General features: G+C 46.4%; 1 protein-coding gene across 2 annotated transcripts in view; it reads right to left on the bottom strand.

Annotated features, from left to right (window-relative positions):
• Positions 1-15782, bottom strand: part of AHCYL1 (adenosylhomocysteinase like 1) — a 305772-nt gene that overhangs the window by 68563 nt on the left and 221427 nt on the right. For both annotated transcript variants that reach the window (XR_015296031.1, XM_086923586.1), the window contains exon 6: positions 7747-7841. Coding sequence is in view for 1 of the 2 variants with exons in the window: in XM_086923586.1 (XP_086779712.1) it covers positions 7747-7841 (95 nt within the window). In the remaining variant the exon portion in view is untranslated. The remainder of the gene's footprint in view (positions 1-7746; positions 7842-15782) is intronic.

Raw genomic sequence — 15782 nt, 5'->3', positions numbered from 1 at the left:
AAAATATGCTTTTGTCCAAGTAATCAATTATCATTAAAATAGCACTGTCTGTGAACTGGCATGAGCTGAACATGGAGAATAAATTCGAAGTTGTTCCGAACATGGCCCCCAAAATATATTTGGCCAAGAGCCCCTAACGTTCCTTAGATGCCCCTGCAGTCTGCATTCAGCTTGTGGATCGGTAACAGATCTGTGGCCCTGTGCAATCATAGCAGTAAGTCTCTGTTCATCTGAACCCAGGATACCACTGTAGCTTTCTGCTTTGGCTTATGGCGGACCATGATCTGTGACCATTTGTGGCCCTTGCAGCAGCTGTCCAGGGTTGCTCTGTTCCGGGGCCTTCGCTCATGCTACGTATGCTGCTTTGGTCCATTTGCCAGGTTTCCGACCTTCTCTGTTCCTGACTTTGCCCCGTGTGACGTGTGTTCAGCTCTTGGCCCAGCTACAAATCTCTGACCCTGTGCCATCCAAGCGGTTCCTCGCCACCTTCACAATATTCCTACTGCTGCGGCCTCATGCTACTGCCCCAGCTTTCAGCAGCATGAATGCCGAGTTCAAGTCTGAGCAACATATGCATTGGCACTGTATTTATTCACGTCATAGAAGCATTTCCATTAGAGCTGGTGTACATAAGGGTATTTGTGGCACATATGACAGATGCGCGTGAACTGACAAATAGCAAAAACAAATAAAACACGCAATGGGCGCAACGATGAGCTCAGTCACCATATTTCTAGGTAGGCAACTCACACAACAATGGCCTGACGTGTCCATTTACTGTTATAAACAGCAATATACATATACACGCTGAACGAAGACACTGCTAACTGATGGTCAAACCTTTTTTCTTTCTAACCAGGGCGGTGCGGCCTCGCAGCACTCTGCCTGCCCTGTGACGCATCTTACATCTCGGACTCTAAATTGCCTGTGCAGCCCCTTCCCTTGTCCTTGATAATATAGGCACCCTGTCCGTTTATTTATTTATTTATTTATGCAATTTTATATAGCGCGGACTTTACCCGAAGGTGTCAGAGCGCTTCACAATAGGAACAGAAAAGATACAAACTGAGAACGTTACACGAGCAACAGATTGCAGAGGCATTCGTTATGTTACATACGGTAAAGTGATAATTGTGAGCAACCAAGAATACATGAGGTAGTAAAAATTGTGAGAAACCAAAAATACATGAGGTAGACAAGGTAATTGTGACACTTGTGAGCAAACAAAATACATGAGGTAGTAAAAATGTGGGCTACCAAAAATACATGAGGTAGTAAAAAGTGCTCAGGAGGGAAAAGTGACAAGTGTGCAGGCTACAAGAGAAAATAGAGTATAATTTGTGGTATAATACTGCAGTATATGTTACACACTCAAGCACAAGAACAAACGATTACGTAGGCAAAAGTAGCACTTGTGCAAGTATCAAAGGTAAAAAACCTGTGAGAGGAAGCAAACCGTGTGTTACAGGGGCAAAGTGGTGAGTGCAAGTTGCAAGAGGGTACCAAACACAAGTACATGGATAATACTGCAATAAAAGGCAAACACTCTAACCGCAAGAACACACTGGGAAGGCACTTCCATGGACATGAGAAGTAGAAATTATCAGTAGTGGGAGATCTTCCTACAGACAGAAGAGAGTTACTTTTGGAGGTGTCTCTGTGCTGTCCGTGCAATTCTTGACCCCTTTGCAATTTTTCTAAATCTATCCCCTCCGCAGCTCTTGACCAGGTGTCTGATGTTCAAGTATCCCAAACCCCCTTATGTGAGAACACTCCATGGCTACAGGATAGAAAGCCCAGCACGCGCCCATGCTTGTAAACGAGTCTGAGTCCTATGTAGAGTACCCAAGCTGCTCTCTGGCTAGATTTGCACTTTACAAATACAACTTTCTATATAGTTGCATACAAGCACAATTCTATTACAGGACCGGAGGCTTCGGATTATGCTTTCTCTTTCTTTTTATTGTAATCACAGCAGCCAATGAAAAACATTCAACCAGTAACAAAACAACATTGTCCATGATGCTTTGCATCAGTCACGCCCTCTTAGCCCCCAATAAGAGCCACCAAAACAGTCCCATCGTCCTCTTTCTTTGTTGCTCACAGCAAAGCTAAGTACTTCCTTACATGATATTGCCTTTATTGCATTATTGTAATTATCGTGCTTGATAGCTTGCTCTGCGCTGTTTTTATTTTGGATTTTCATGATTTGCTAAAATGTATTTATGCCAGTTATTTGCTTATTGAGCATTGTATGCCTTTGTTGTATTATTTGTTGCCTTAGTTGTCATTGGGGAAAGGGCTCATCGCGCACAGAGACGGGTCTCTGTTCCAGTTGCCAGCACTGCTGCACTTTAATTTCTGAAAGGCGCGCTACGCGACGCAGGAGTACCTGACCGCGTTTGCCTTGACCATTTTTTCGGTCGCGCGTACCGCGCGCTGGTGTCTTGGGCTTCCCTCATCGCTCGTCAACACCGCAGGAGTCGCGTGGTTCACGGCTGACGTGCGCACCCCATGCAAGCCCATTGGGCTCCTTTTGGGCTTGCGTTGGGCTGGGCACGTCGCGGTCGTCCCAAAACTGTAAATTTTACCGCTTTTAGGTGGAGAGTTTTGCTGGAGCTTGACGCCTGATCGGCAGCAATAGACATTGCCTTGCAGGAGTGAGCACACGCTCCTTATAAATTAATGTTGGCTACTACGCCTATTACAGGCTGCAACAACCTGACTACAACTTTGCTGAGTGGGCTTGGTACTCTTTTGAAAGAAATTTAGTGTGTGCAAGTGGGCTGCCCCCCCCCCCCCATTACTCCTCCAGTTCCTGATTTATATTTAAATTATTATTATAGATATGAAGATGATGAGGAAGATGTTTATTATGAGGGACAACAAGAGACTGTCCTTGAGGATAACATTGTAGAGGCTCTCAATCCTCAGTGAACAAGGCTATAGAGAGCACAGTACCAAACACTGTGCAGCAAGCATTGGCGGCTGTACTTAAACCAATTTCTAAGCAGCTTGAGAGTTTTGCCAAACGCCATGGGTTCAGTAAAGATATACCCAAGCTTGATAACCCTCCAGTTAAAGACGCAGCAAAAGAGAGTCAATGGCCGCATGCTAGTGCATTAAGTTCACTACCCCAAACTCAGGTTGGGGATCATGGGTATTCCACAGGTAAATGTAAATGTAAATGTACATGTATTTATATAGCGCAAATCACCCACATCGCAGGCATCTATGCGCTTGCTTAGGGAACCCGTCCTGGTATTCCCCTGTGAGATAACCCCGGCAGGGTATCCACAAGGTGAAAGCCAGGCATCCCGCCGCAAGGGGCCGTTGTGGAGATTAAGCAAGCTATTGCCCAGAGTCGCAGAGTGTGAACCCGTGAGTCGAGTAGGCACCGGAGCGAGAATTATCGAGTCCGTGGAATTATTGAGCCCAACCCCCGTCGGGGCGGGGAATTGAACCCTGGTCCAGGGCCGATCTCAGCTTCCGGGTCTGCCGCCTCTAACCCCTGAGCCACACTTCTCTTCTGGTGGCAAGGCAAAGAGCAAACAAAGGGTCTATGCGGATACAGATACCACCAACACTGACACCAACACTACCACAACCGATGAGGAAGCCCCTCTCAAGAAGAAAGCTAAGAAAGTGGCTTCATCAACTCCCGAAATTCCACCCAATACTCCCTTTACCTTCAATCCTAGCCATATTGTACACCTCCACTCTTCTGACTGGGTTCTGGCCCCGGAGGTTACTGAATATTTACACAAGAACCTTTGCAAAGGGTTTGATAAGGAAGTCCGTAATCGGCTCCGGTCAGAGTGTCCTCGACCTGATCTACCAGACATGGTGGCTGAAACTCCAGAGATCGACGTTAGTCTTCTCACTTTTCTGAAAAAAGTTTGCAAAAGATCCCAAAAAAGGGATAGACCGCGCCTGGCGCGGATGCCCAGACAAGCTCCTTCACGTTGTTGGACCTCTGGCAAAAATCTTAGAAATGGCCCTGGTGGCCATAGCGGCGGCTACTCCGGTGGATCCGGATATCCTGGCAGGATGGACACAAAGAGCAATATACCTTTTGGGTAACGCCAATTGGACCATTTCCACCGCTGAGGGCAATCTCTTCGGAGACCGTTTTGTAAAAGATGTGTCAAAGTATGTGGGAACATTTACATCGCTTGACAAAGCGCAATCGGGCAATAAATGTGTCTTTAAGGAAGGCCTTTTCAACAGGGCCGGACAAGACAGGGGACGCTCGTCAGGCCGTTTCTATAATCAAGGTCCCCCCAGAGGTGACTATGGTCGCGGCAGAGGAGAGATGGATTCAACAAGAGGGGGCACCTTCTATTCCACTCGACGCCGTTTTCACGGAGATGAGAACAGAGCAGGTTTCCAGGCGCAAAATTCTACAGGTGAGCATAACAGATATGTCTCCGTTACCATTGGGGGGGTCGGACGCAAGTCTTTGTTCACAATTGGCGAATCCATACACAAGATGTGTGGGTACTTCAAACTGCTCACTGGTTTTCACCTGGAATTCTATGGAATACCCCTTCAGGACACACACCCCAAACCACTCCATTTTTCCCAGCAAGAGTGCATTTTTATAGACAACGAATTAGCCGAATTGCTGCGAAAGCATGCTATAGCACCATGCAACAACAGGCCTCACGGCTTTTGCAGCAATGTCTTCTTAGTTCAGAAGAAGGGTGGTGGCCACAGACTGGTTCTGAATTTGAGAGAGTTCAATCAATATCTCATTTACAAGCACTTCAAGATGGCACTTCAAGATGGAGGGGATCCATCTTTTGACAGATCTGCTAAAACGGGGGGACTGGATGGGCAGGTTAGATCTCAAAGATGCCTACCCGTCCATTCCCATCTTTCCACCACACCAACGTTTCCTTCAATTTCAATGGAAAGATCGATGGTTCGAGTATTTGGCCCTTCCTTTCGGGCTTTCCTCGGCTCCTTGGTGCTTCAACAAAGCGATGAAGCCGGTGGTGGCTCACCTGTGAGAACATGGGTTCGCATGATAATTTATCTGGACGACATCCTAATCGTGGCACAGAGTCCATAGTCAGTTTCGCCACACCTCCAAATGACAATGTCTCTCTTGCAGAGTCTAGGGTTTGTAATCAACCACCCCAAATCGGCTCTGATCCCATCACAAACAATAGATTTTTTGGATTTCGTGATAGACTCCGAGACTGCCCAATTGAGTCTCCCCAAAACGAAATTGAAGATTCTCAAGAAGGAGATTACGGCAATCCTCACCAAACAAGTTGTCTCTCTCAGAACCATTACTAGAGTAGTGGGATTAGTAGCATCCTCCATTCAAGCGATTTTCCCGGGATCGCTGCATTACAAAGCCCTGCAAAGGCTAAAAATCCAGCATCTACAGAAAGGTCTGTCTTACACGGATCTGGTCCCGTTGTCATAATAGGTGAGAGAGGAGATGCAGTGGTGGCTGGGCCACGTGGAAGCGTGGAACGGCAGAGCGATACTCGGCTCACAGCCCGAGGTTACCATCGAATCCGACGCCAGCCGTCGGTGCTGGGGAGAGCGCTGCTGAGATATTTCCACAGGTGGAAGGTGGTCTACCGAAAAACTATCACTACATATCAATTGTCTGGAACTCCTAGCGGCTTCCTTTGCGATTCGGACTCGTATCTCCTAAGCAGACCTCATGTTGTATCCCTGTCCGGATGGACAACATTTCAGTGGTGAGGTACATCAACAAGTTGGGAGTCTCTGCTAGTAGAAATTGCCAATGACTTTTGGCACTATTGCCTGAATCGTCCGTCAATGTAATAGAAAGTACATCCCGGGCCAGTCCAACCTGATAGCGGACTGGAATTCCAGACACCTCAGGGATTACAGCGATTGACAATTACTACCGAACATATTCCAGTGGTTGCAGGAACTTTGGGGTCCTTGCTAGACAGACCTGTTTGCTTCCAGGCTGACCCGGCAACTTCTCAGTTTCTTCAGCTGGAGGCCGGACCCAGCAGTGAAGGCGACGGATGCCTTCCTTCAGGATTGGTCGGGAGCATTGAGTTATACGTTTCGACCTTTCCTTCTGATTCCCAGGATGACATCACACATTTTCAAACAACAAGCAGAAGTGATTCTAGTGATGCCCCTGTGGAGATCGCAGCCCTGGTTCCTGGTGTTGCTGGAGATGAGCTGCGATCTCCCCAGGATGCTCCCGTGGTCAGAGTCTCTACTCCTGGGCCCTCACAAGGAACAACATCCGTTGATCCTATTGGGGCGACTGTCGCTGATGGCATGACGGCTTTCCAGCAACAGTGGGAAATGCCGCAATTTTCAGACACAGCTACAGCTTTCATCAAACAGCTTGGGCTCCTTCAACTAGGAAACAATACTCTTTAGCCTGGAAAGGCTTGGTGGGTTGGTGCCTGGAATGGCACCTGGATCCCGTGGGGGCAGGCTTACCCCATATCGTAAACTTCCTATCGGATAAGGCAGCCGAAGGCTTGGCTTATCGTTCAGTGAACAACTTTAGATCGGCCATTTCTGCAGGCCATTGCCGGGTAGATGGGAAACCGGTTGGTATGCACCCAATGATATGTAAACGTCTTAAGGGCATACGAGTGGCTAATCCTCCTAAACCTAAGAATTCGGGTTTATGGGATGTTTCCCTGGTCATTTCTCTCTTTAATAGTTGGCCAGCGTACAATCTTCTCTCCATGAAGCAATTATTTGCCAAATTGGCTATGCTTTTATGTTTGTCAGCTTGTGGGCGTTCATCAGACGTGCGAGCTCTGGACATTACAGGTAGAGTATTTACTCTAGAAGGAGCTTCCTTTACTATCACAGGACATACAAAGACTCTATCAAGACATATTGATTATAATGCTTTTCCAAGCAATGACAAATTATGTGTTGTGCAATGTTTAAAAACCTATGAGGAATGTATCTGTTCTCTGAGACCAGAAGGTTCTACTCAACTTTTAATTGCCTTGCAAAAACCCTTTAAGCCTGTGTCGGCTGCTACGATAGCCAGAATGCTTTGATATGTTAAGAAAGAAACAGGTATTTACACTCAAATGTTTGGTGCACATTCTGTGCGAGGTGCCATGGCATCTAAATCTTATATGTTGGGTTCTAACATCCAGGACATTATGCAATGTGTTGATTGGTCATCTGAATCAACTTTTAAGCAGTTTTCTTATAAGCCGGTGAAAGATATAGCATCAGTTGTTTTTGATAAGCGTTAAACTAGCATAATCTGAAATTTTCACAATAAACAGAGATTACGGGTTGTTCATGTTTTTCTTCAAGGAGCAGATAAGAAATCTGAATAAGAAGATTCTTCACGTTGAAGTTTGTATATGGACCTTGGTTTCCTGTTAAACTTCCATGTTGGAGGATGTTATTGGATCACTTTTGTTGACTTATAGTGGACTTTTACAGTTCGAGCAAAGAAAGAGGATGATGGGACTGTGTTGGTGGCTCTTACTGGGGGCTAAGAGGGTGTGACTGATGCAAAGCATCATGGACAATGTCGTTTTGTTACTGATTGAATATTTTTCATTGGCTGCTGTGATTACAGTAAAAGAAAGAGAAAGCATAATCCTCGCCTCCGTGTCCTTAATAGAATTAAAAATTCTTGGCGCAAATGCTAGCACATTTTTTACTCTCAACCCCCCAGTGATGATACTGCATTGGGAGAGGGTTCTACATGGAGGAAGAGTTGTACTATGGGAGGAATTGCTTCTTTACCATGTTTGGTTGCCATCCTTCCATGTTAACGCATCGATCAATGCACCACCAGAAATCATCCTCCGACTCGCCTTTCCAAGAAAACACGGCCACGCCTGCAGAGAAAAACACACATTACTCAGACAGTGAAGGGTAGATTCCACAACAGAAACAGAAAACACAAAGCTGGGTAATGGGGCTTTATTCCTTCGGAGGCTTTAACCTCTGTACCAATAGAGAAAACGCTGCAGCCTCTGCGTACAGCTGCAGCTCAAATCAGATGGTGAAAATGAGGCACTGTCCATTGAGAGCCTCCCTGCAGAGACTGGACACAGAGGTAGCTGTAGTACAGAGGCAGACCAGTGAGGAAGGAACATGCTTACCGAGAAAAAGTTAACAGGATGAAGCACCCAACACCACTGTCCGTGCTGACAGAATGTTCAGAACCAGAGGTTCTGCTGCAGAGCAACAAACGTTAAACTAAGCATAGGGATAACTGGACTACTCTAATACACAAGAGTTAAACTGGGAAAAAACATATTGCAAGCATAGTATTATACGTAAATAGAATATAACACATCTCTTTCGAAAAAACGAACTTCGAAAATAAAGAGAGAAACAAAAGGCTAATGTACAAGTGGGAATCTTGTTCAAGTTTCCAAGAAGACTTTCTAACACTTGCATTATCTCTGACTCTATATGCAATGTAATCTTGGACGTGGTCATTCAAAGTTGATTATTCATTTCCCTTGAAGAAACAGAGTTTTCAAGAGTAGAAGGATCATCATTGACTGATAGTTCACTTCTGGGGAAACTCTTTTTCCATTTATTTAGCAGTATTTATACAGTACGAACAGTCTTCCCCTAAGGGGTATCACAGGCTAAGGGAATGCAAGTGCCACTCACCTCAGTACTCTGTATAAGTCTATCATTTGATAGGTTTTCACCTATCTCAGTCTGAAGGCAGTATCCCTTGCCACTTGGACACTTTTCTTAGATTCCAGCACCAACTATCATTAGTCACTACTCTGCCCTTATTCTCCTTCACAACCTTCATGGGGTGTAAACATTTAGATTTGCTGATGGCCATCAAACCAGAATAGCAACGTTTAACTCAGTCCAATTCCGTTATGTCAGCTAACCTGGCCCGGTTTTACTGATCATAAGCTGCTTTGGTTTTAAATTGTATATTGAACACCTCAATTTCAGCAGCCTTCCTATTGAGTCTTTGTTCCTCTTCAGAGAAGCTAATCAATTTCTTGAGCGCCATGGGCACACATGAGGGGATGGCCTTCTACCCTGAAGAAAGGGAAAGGACTTTCCCTAACTACTGAAAGGGGACTGATTCCGTAACTCAGACTCTATCTCTGATGTTTACGGTCCATGAATGTCTGATTTGAGAAGCCAAAGTGATACAGTCTTTTATGCAACAAATGAACCCCCCACTTGTCCACTGCACTGCAGATCATAAAGTGCTGTAGTGATTGTCGTGTCGCCATGCCTGTCCTGTCTACATCCCAGGGTCAGGCATGGCAGGAAAAGGAAGAGGAGGAGCTTGGGGGGTAAAGCAGCAGTTCGCGCCTGTACACGAAACAATAAAGACGTGTTACAAGGCAGCTGGTGTCCCGCGTGTTCTTTGGTGTGGAACACGAAAACTGGCGACGAGGGTGGGATGCGGAGTCACCTCCCTCTACATGCCGCATTATAAAGAGGAAAAAGAGAACAAAGCAAATGTGCCGTGAATGACAAGCAGAGCGTCTGGACTGCCGGGAGGAGTGCGAGTGACGACCAGCACGCTGATGCTGCCCACGACCGGGAAACACACAAAAGAACTCACAATCCGGGGATAGAACTGCAGCCCCACATGAAGGGACATTGCATGGAGCCGGGGGTAAGCCAAAATAAAATGCCCCTTTGAAGAGAGCATGCAGAAGTCATTTCAGCTGCCATTTTTAAATCAGGCACACCACTTGACTTAACCTGGTCCCCAACACAGCGGCCATCCTAGAGTCAGGCGACACACAAAAAACTCCCTGGAGCCCGCCGAAAGCGCTGCTGAGACCCACAGATGCCACGGAGGCCTGCCGGAGCTGCATTGCGCCCCACCATGTCGACGGCACCTGACTCCTCGCAACAGGCGGTGCCTGGTCCTGCACAAACCTCCTCACTGCCCGGACCGATACTCATTGGGGTATCATTCCTGCGTCCTTCCGAGCCCCTAATACTGACATCTGGAAACAGTATGGGCCCTAAGTGGAAGAGCTGGCTTGAGGATTCTGAAGACTTCATGAAGGGATCAAAAGTTTGTGACTCTAACCAACAACTCACAGCCCTTCGAAACTTAGTGGGCAAAGACGTCGGACAAATTATTAAAGAACTACCCCCAGCCAACGCTGCGTCTTATGAGGACGTGATAGAAGCCCTAAATAAGAAGGTCCTTCACAAGCGGACCCTAGACTACGAGCGGTACACGTTCAACCTCGCGTCCCAAGGGCAAGATGAGGCCATGGGCGACTTTATCTCACGCCTCATGAATCTAGCTCACTATTGTGAGTTTGACAACTCCAACACAGAATACGTACTTCGCCTATGCATTATTGAGGGGTGTCAAACCTAGTCACTATGCCATCAGCTGCTAATAAAGCACTACTCCCTCGACGACATAGACAAACTCATCTGTATCAATGACCAAGCGGAAGAGCATACAAAAATGATGGAAGCCAGCAAAACTGAGAAAAGAGAACTAGCTCTATGCGTACAATCTCACACAGAACCGAGATGCCGTCCGGACCACCAAAAATCAGGAAGATTCACAAGGTCACCACGCACAAGGTCACCCTGTAGCGGGACCAAGAGCAGCCACTCCCGGAGACAACCACCACAGTGTTATCGGTGTGGTCAAGACTACCCTCACACGGGCAGTATCCAGCTATTGGCCAACAATGTCACAGATGTGGAAAGGACAACCATTTTGAAGCCGCGTGTCAAACCCGCCGCACGGAAACAAGACAGACCAATCAAAACACAGGATCACATCACCACATGAGAGCCATACAAGGACGAAGAGACCGCTCAACAAGTTAGTCAAGATCCAGTACCCAGTCACACAGCTCATACCGATCCCAGCGGTCAACGTCTAGAGAGTCATCCCCCCTTACTCCCATATCACAAGACAGTGAGGAGCATGTGTGCATGCTGGCAGATCCGGACAGACTGAAGAAGTACCCACGGCTACACATCCAAATGGGAAGACATTCCGCCAAGTTTGTTCTAGAAACGGGTGCATTGCTCAACTACATTTGCGCCATCGAGTACCAAAGCATGAATCAAAAACTGAAACTGGAGCCAGCTGCAGTACGAGTCTACACATGGATGTCCAGAGAACCAATGCGTGTCTGGGACAGTTTCACACAACACTGACATAAAAAGACAGGAAAATTCAAAAGCAAATCCATGTGATTGAAGGGCCTGAAGCAGCAGATTACCTTCTAAGCTTACCAACAGCGGAATGCCTGAAGCTGGTCGAGATTCTGTACAAAGTGGACGGCTCGCCCAAACATTGCCAACAAGTTCCCAAAGCTGTTCAGTGGCCTAGGAAAGCTGGCACACTTCAAGGTCACGCTGCATATTAACGAGCAAGTGGCACAGCATCACAGGAAAGTGCTGGTATACCTACAGCAATTGGTGGATGAAGAACTCCAAGACCTATTAAAGGCGGACATCATAGAACGATCAACCGGACCCACTCCTTGGGTGTCGCAGTAATAGTAGTGCCCAAGAGCGGTCAAGACAACAAGGTACGCCTGTGTGTGGAGATGCGAGCCCCGAACACAGCCATCGAAAGGGAGCGGCATCCGGGACCCCACATCAGCGACATGATCACACGCTTGAATGGAGCAACAGTCTTCTCAAAACTGGGTCTCAACAAGGGGTACCACCAACTTGAGCTTCAAGAAAAATCGAGATATATAACGACATTCACCACACACCAAGGACTTTCAGATACAAGCGCCTAAACTTCGGGATCTCGTCAGCGGGCGAGATCTTTCAGGAGGCTGTCCGGCGAGTAATCCAAAACATCCCAAATGCATTCAACTACAGTGACGACATCTTGGTGTTCATAGAGACCCAGAAAGATCACAACAAAGCACTGGACTACGTGTGTCATGCTCTCCTCAACGCCAATCTCACACTCAACCAAGATAAATGTGAGTTTCATAAGTCGGTCCTCAAATTCTATGGCCACATCTTCTCAAAAGAGGGCATGAGACCTGACCCCAGAGACAGTATCGGCACTGTCGGACACTCCACAGCCACATGATGTCAGCGAAATCCGCTCGTTCCTGGGTATGGCTAGTTATTGCGCCTGTTACATCAAAGACTATGCAACCATCAGCTACCCGCTACGAGAACTGACACAAGGGCAAAGCTTCCAATGTTCAGCTAAGTGTGAACAAGCCTTTAATAAAATGAAGACAGCTGTAAGCTCAGCCATCAACCTAGCCTATTTTAACCCCAAACGGAAGACAGAAATCACGGCAGATGCCAGCTCCATTGGGCTAGGTGCAATTCTGGCCCAATATGATGACGAAGACGACTAACGCCACATCGTTGCATACGCCAGTCGCAGCCTCACAGACACGGAAAAAGCATATTCTCAACCAAAAAAAGAGAGCCTGGCAGTCGTGTGGGCGTGTGAGCACTTTCACATTTATGAATATGGCAAGCACTTCACACTCATCACCGATCACCAAGCTCTGACAACCATCTTTGGGAACCCCCGGTCGAAGATGCCTCCACGAATCGAACGATGGGGAAACCGTTTGCAAGACTACACGTATACCATCATTCACAAACCGCGGATGGCGGAGAATCCGGCAGATTACATATCGCGGCATCCTCAAGCTCTGATGCGAGTGGGACACTCTGTAGCCGAAGAATATCTCCACTTCATCATTGACCAAGCCTGCCCACGCGCCATTCCACTAGAAGCTATCCTCGAAGCTTCTGCTAAAGATGCCACACTCCAAAACATCATGCATTAGGTCCGCACCGATTCGTGGAGAGACCTGGAAGAGCCAAAGACGAGTGACGCCATCAACACTCAAGAACTCATGGCATTCAAAAACGTCAGAGACGAACTCTCCATCAGTGCCAATGGCTTGTTACTAGGAGACCGGAGGATCGTCATCCCTCACCAATTGAAACAAGGAACCGTCAACCTGGCACACGGTGGACACAGAGGGGTGGTAGCTACGAAGAAAGTGCTGCAAGAGCGCGTCTGGTTCCCTTCCCTTGACCAGATGGTAGGGACCACACTCAAGGACTTCCCATATTGTCAATTGGTAGGGCAAGAAGAATCAAATGTGCCCCTGCAGATGCCGGACCTCCCAGACAGCATATGGCAACAAGTAGCCATCGACTTCTTCGGCCCGCTGAAGTCGGGAAAGTACATCATTGTCATTATGGACGAGTACTCCAGATTTCCTATTGCCCACCAAATTTCCTCTACCAAAGCGACGACTGTCATACCTGTCATTGACAAAGCATGTGCCGCGTGGGAAATCCCTACTGTGGTGAAGACGGATAATGGACCACCTTTAAACAGACATGTATTTGCAGAATTTGCAAGACATCTGAATTTCAAGCACCGAAAGATCCCTCCATTGCGACCCCAGCCAATGGGATGGTTGAACGATGTATAGCCACCATAAAAAAGACAATGCAACAAGCCGGACTAGCTCATCGTTACATTCAGCCAGAGTTAAATGAAGTACTACCGGCATACAGGACCGCACAGCACTACGTATCAATGCCCCACCACTCTGATGCTCGGGCCAATTCCACACACCCTGATACCGACCGCAGACGCTGTCACACAATCCAGAATCATGACCTCATACCATGAGACCTTGGTAGAACTGGATCGGACCAAGAAAGCAAAAATGAAAAAATGCGCTGACCACCGCAGACATGCCAAGACATCCGACATCCAAGAAGGAGATTGGATACTGGTGAGGCAGGAAAGGAAAACCAAAGCAGACAGCCATTACTATCCTCATCCTTTACAAGCAACAAGAAGAAAAGGGACCGTAATTACAGCTGAGACCGGAGTCAAGAGAACAACCAGAAACGCGTCACATTTCAAAAGGTGTGACTCGACAGCATACGTCCAGGCTAGAGAACCTGACTGGGACACAGACATGTCAAGTCAAGAAGAGAGCAGTCATGAAGAACCCAGGCGAGTGTCGGAGGTCCGCAACACAAGAGAGGGGCGCCTCTCTAGCCGACCGCAAACCAGCCGACCACGGAGAACCGTTTGAAGGCCCACCGACTCATTGAAGAGCTCTGAGAGAAACATTCTACATTCAAAATACAAAGGGGGATATGTTGAGTCGCCATGCCTGTCCTGTCCACATCCCAGGGTCAGGTATGGCAGGAAAAGGAAGAGGCCTTGCCTGGGGGGCAAGCGGCAGCTTGCGCCTGTACACAAAACAATAAAGATGTGTTACAAGGCAGCTGGTGTCCCGCCTGTTCTTTGGTGTGGAACACGAAAGTGATGTGGATAATGCCGAAATTCTCTCAAACTTTCCCATTTCATTCAACCAAAGTTGAATATCTAAGATTTCGGAGATGCCTTCCTTACTAAATGCTTCAGTCAAACAATCTATAACATTTTACGAGGAATTTTGAATGGTAATAGGCATGACTTTAAAAGGCCCTGCAGAGCCTAAAACAGGTTTTTGCCAAGTGCAGGTGGGTATACTGGTATTTGTGAAGAACTTGTTAGAATAAGCATATATTTCACAATGTCTAACCTATATGTCTGCACCACAGTCCATACTGGGCCATGAAAAGTACATTCACAATTACGTTTTCAGCACTAGCATTCCCATGTGTCTCTGACGCCCACTTTCCAGCAACTTAGGCCTCATTCTATAGCCACCATAAAAAAGACAATGCAACAAGCCGGACTAGCTCATCGTTACATTCTACTTCTCAAGCTCAGTGAGCGTTCAAGCCCTAGTTCATCAGCTACGAGATTTAAATAATGCAGATTACCTTGTAATTATTTAGCAACATACTTACAGACTGTTTTAAGCATTTTATCCATATTGTCTGCCATATGCCGTTATTTTTCTGTTACATCCCAAAATGACTGATCCATCCTTTCTCATGTGGAATATATCAAATCAATTTTTATCTCACTGCAGGTTGGTGACTGGTCTACCGGAAGGGATGTATGACGTTACAACGCATACTTTTACCACGCATACCTTTACAACGCGGTTTTTACAACGCATACCATTACAACGCATAGCGCTTAGGGGTGCTGGATAGTGAATAGTTTAATTTACTATTCCAACTCCAGTCCCCGTGGACACTAGGGAAGGTGTTGGATAGTAAATTAAACTTATTCCCTATCCTAGAGCGCCCCCCAGCGCAATGCGTTGTAATGGTTTGCGTTGTAATGACTGCGTTGTAATGGTAGTACGTGGTAAAAGATTTGTTGTAAAGGTTGTACACCACCGGAAGGCATGAGAGAGAGCCAGAAGTTATATTTTTGTCACAGAAACACAAAATTATCTCAAAACAATATTATTGGAAATTGGAAAACAACCATGAAATTCTTGCCAAGTTCTTCCACTACTGGACACAGGATATTGATCAATGTTTGTGATCTGATCTCACAATTCACTCCACTGTATGCTATTCCACTGTACACCACACTCAACACTCTCTTCTACTCTACTATTCGACATTCCAGTTAACAACACTCCACTCGACAACACTGAACTCTATGACTTGAGACACATTTTTATTGAAAAAAAGAGTAATTTATTGAAGAAAAAACCCAAAGGTTAATCCTTTGTTATGGTTAGGAAAAGTGTATTTATTCTTTCTATTTTTTTTTTTTTTTAAATATATTTTTATTGCAGAGTTATAAACAGCAGGAAAAAGTAATCAGCCAGTACATTTGTGGGCCCCTCCCACTAGTAACAGTGCACAATTGTACACAGCCATTTATTTATTCTTTCTATATAAACTAAACTTAA

The sequence above is a fragment of the Lissotriton vulgaris genome, chromosome 5 (genome assembly GCF_964263255.1).
Source record: "Lissotriton vulgaris chromosome 5, aLisVul1.2, whole genome shotgun sequence".
Classification (NCBI taxonomy): domain Eukaryota; kingdom Metazoa; phylum Chordata; class Amphibia; order Caudata; family Salamandridae; genus Lissotriton; species Lissotriton vulgaris.
Note: the sequence above shows the minus strand (reverse complement) of the source record. Positions and strands in the feature narration are given on the sequence as shown.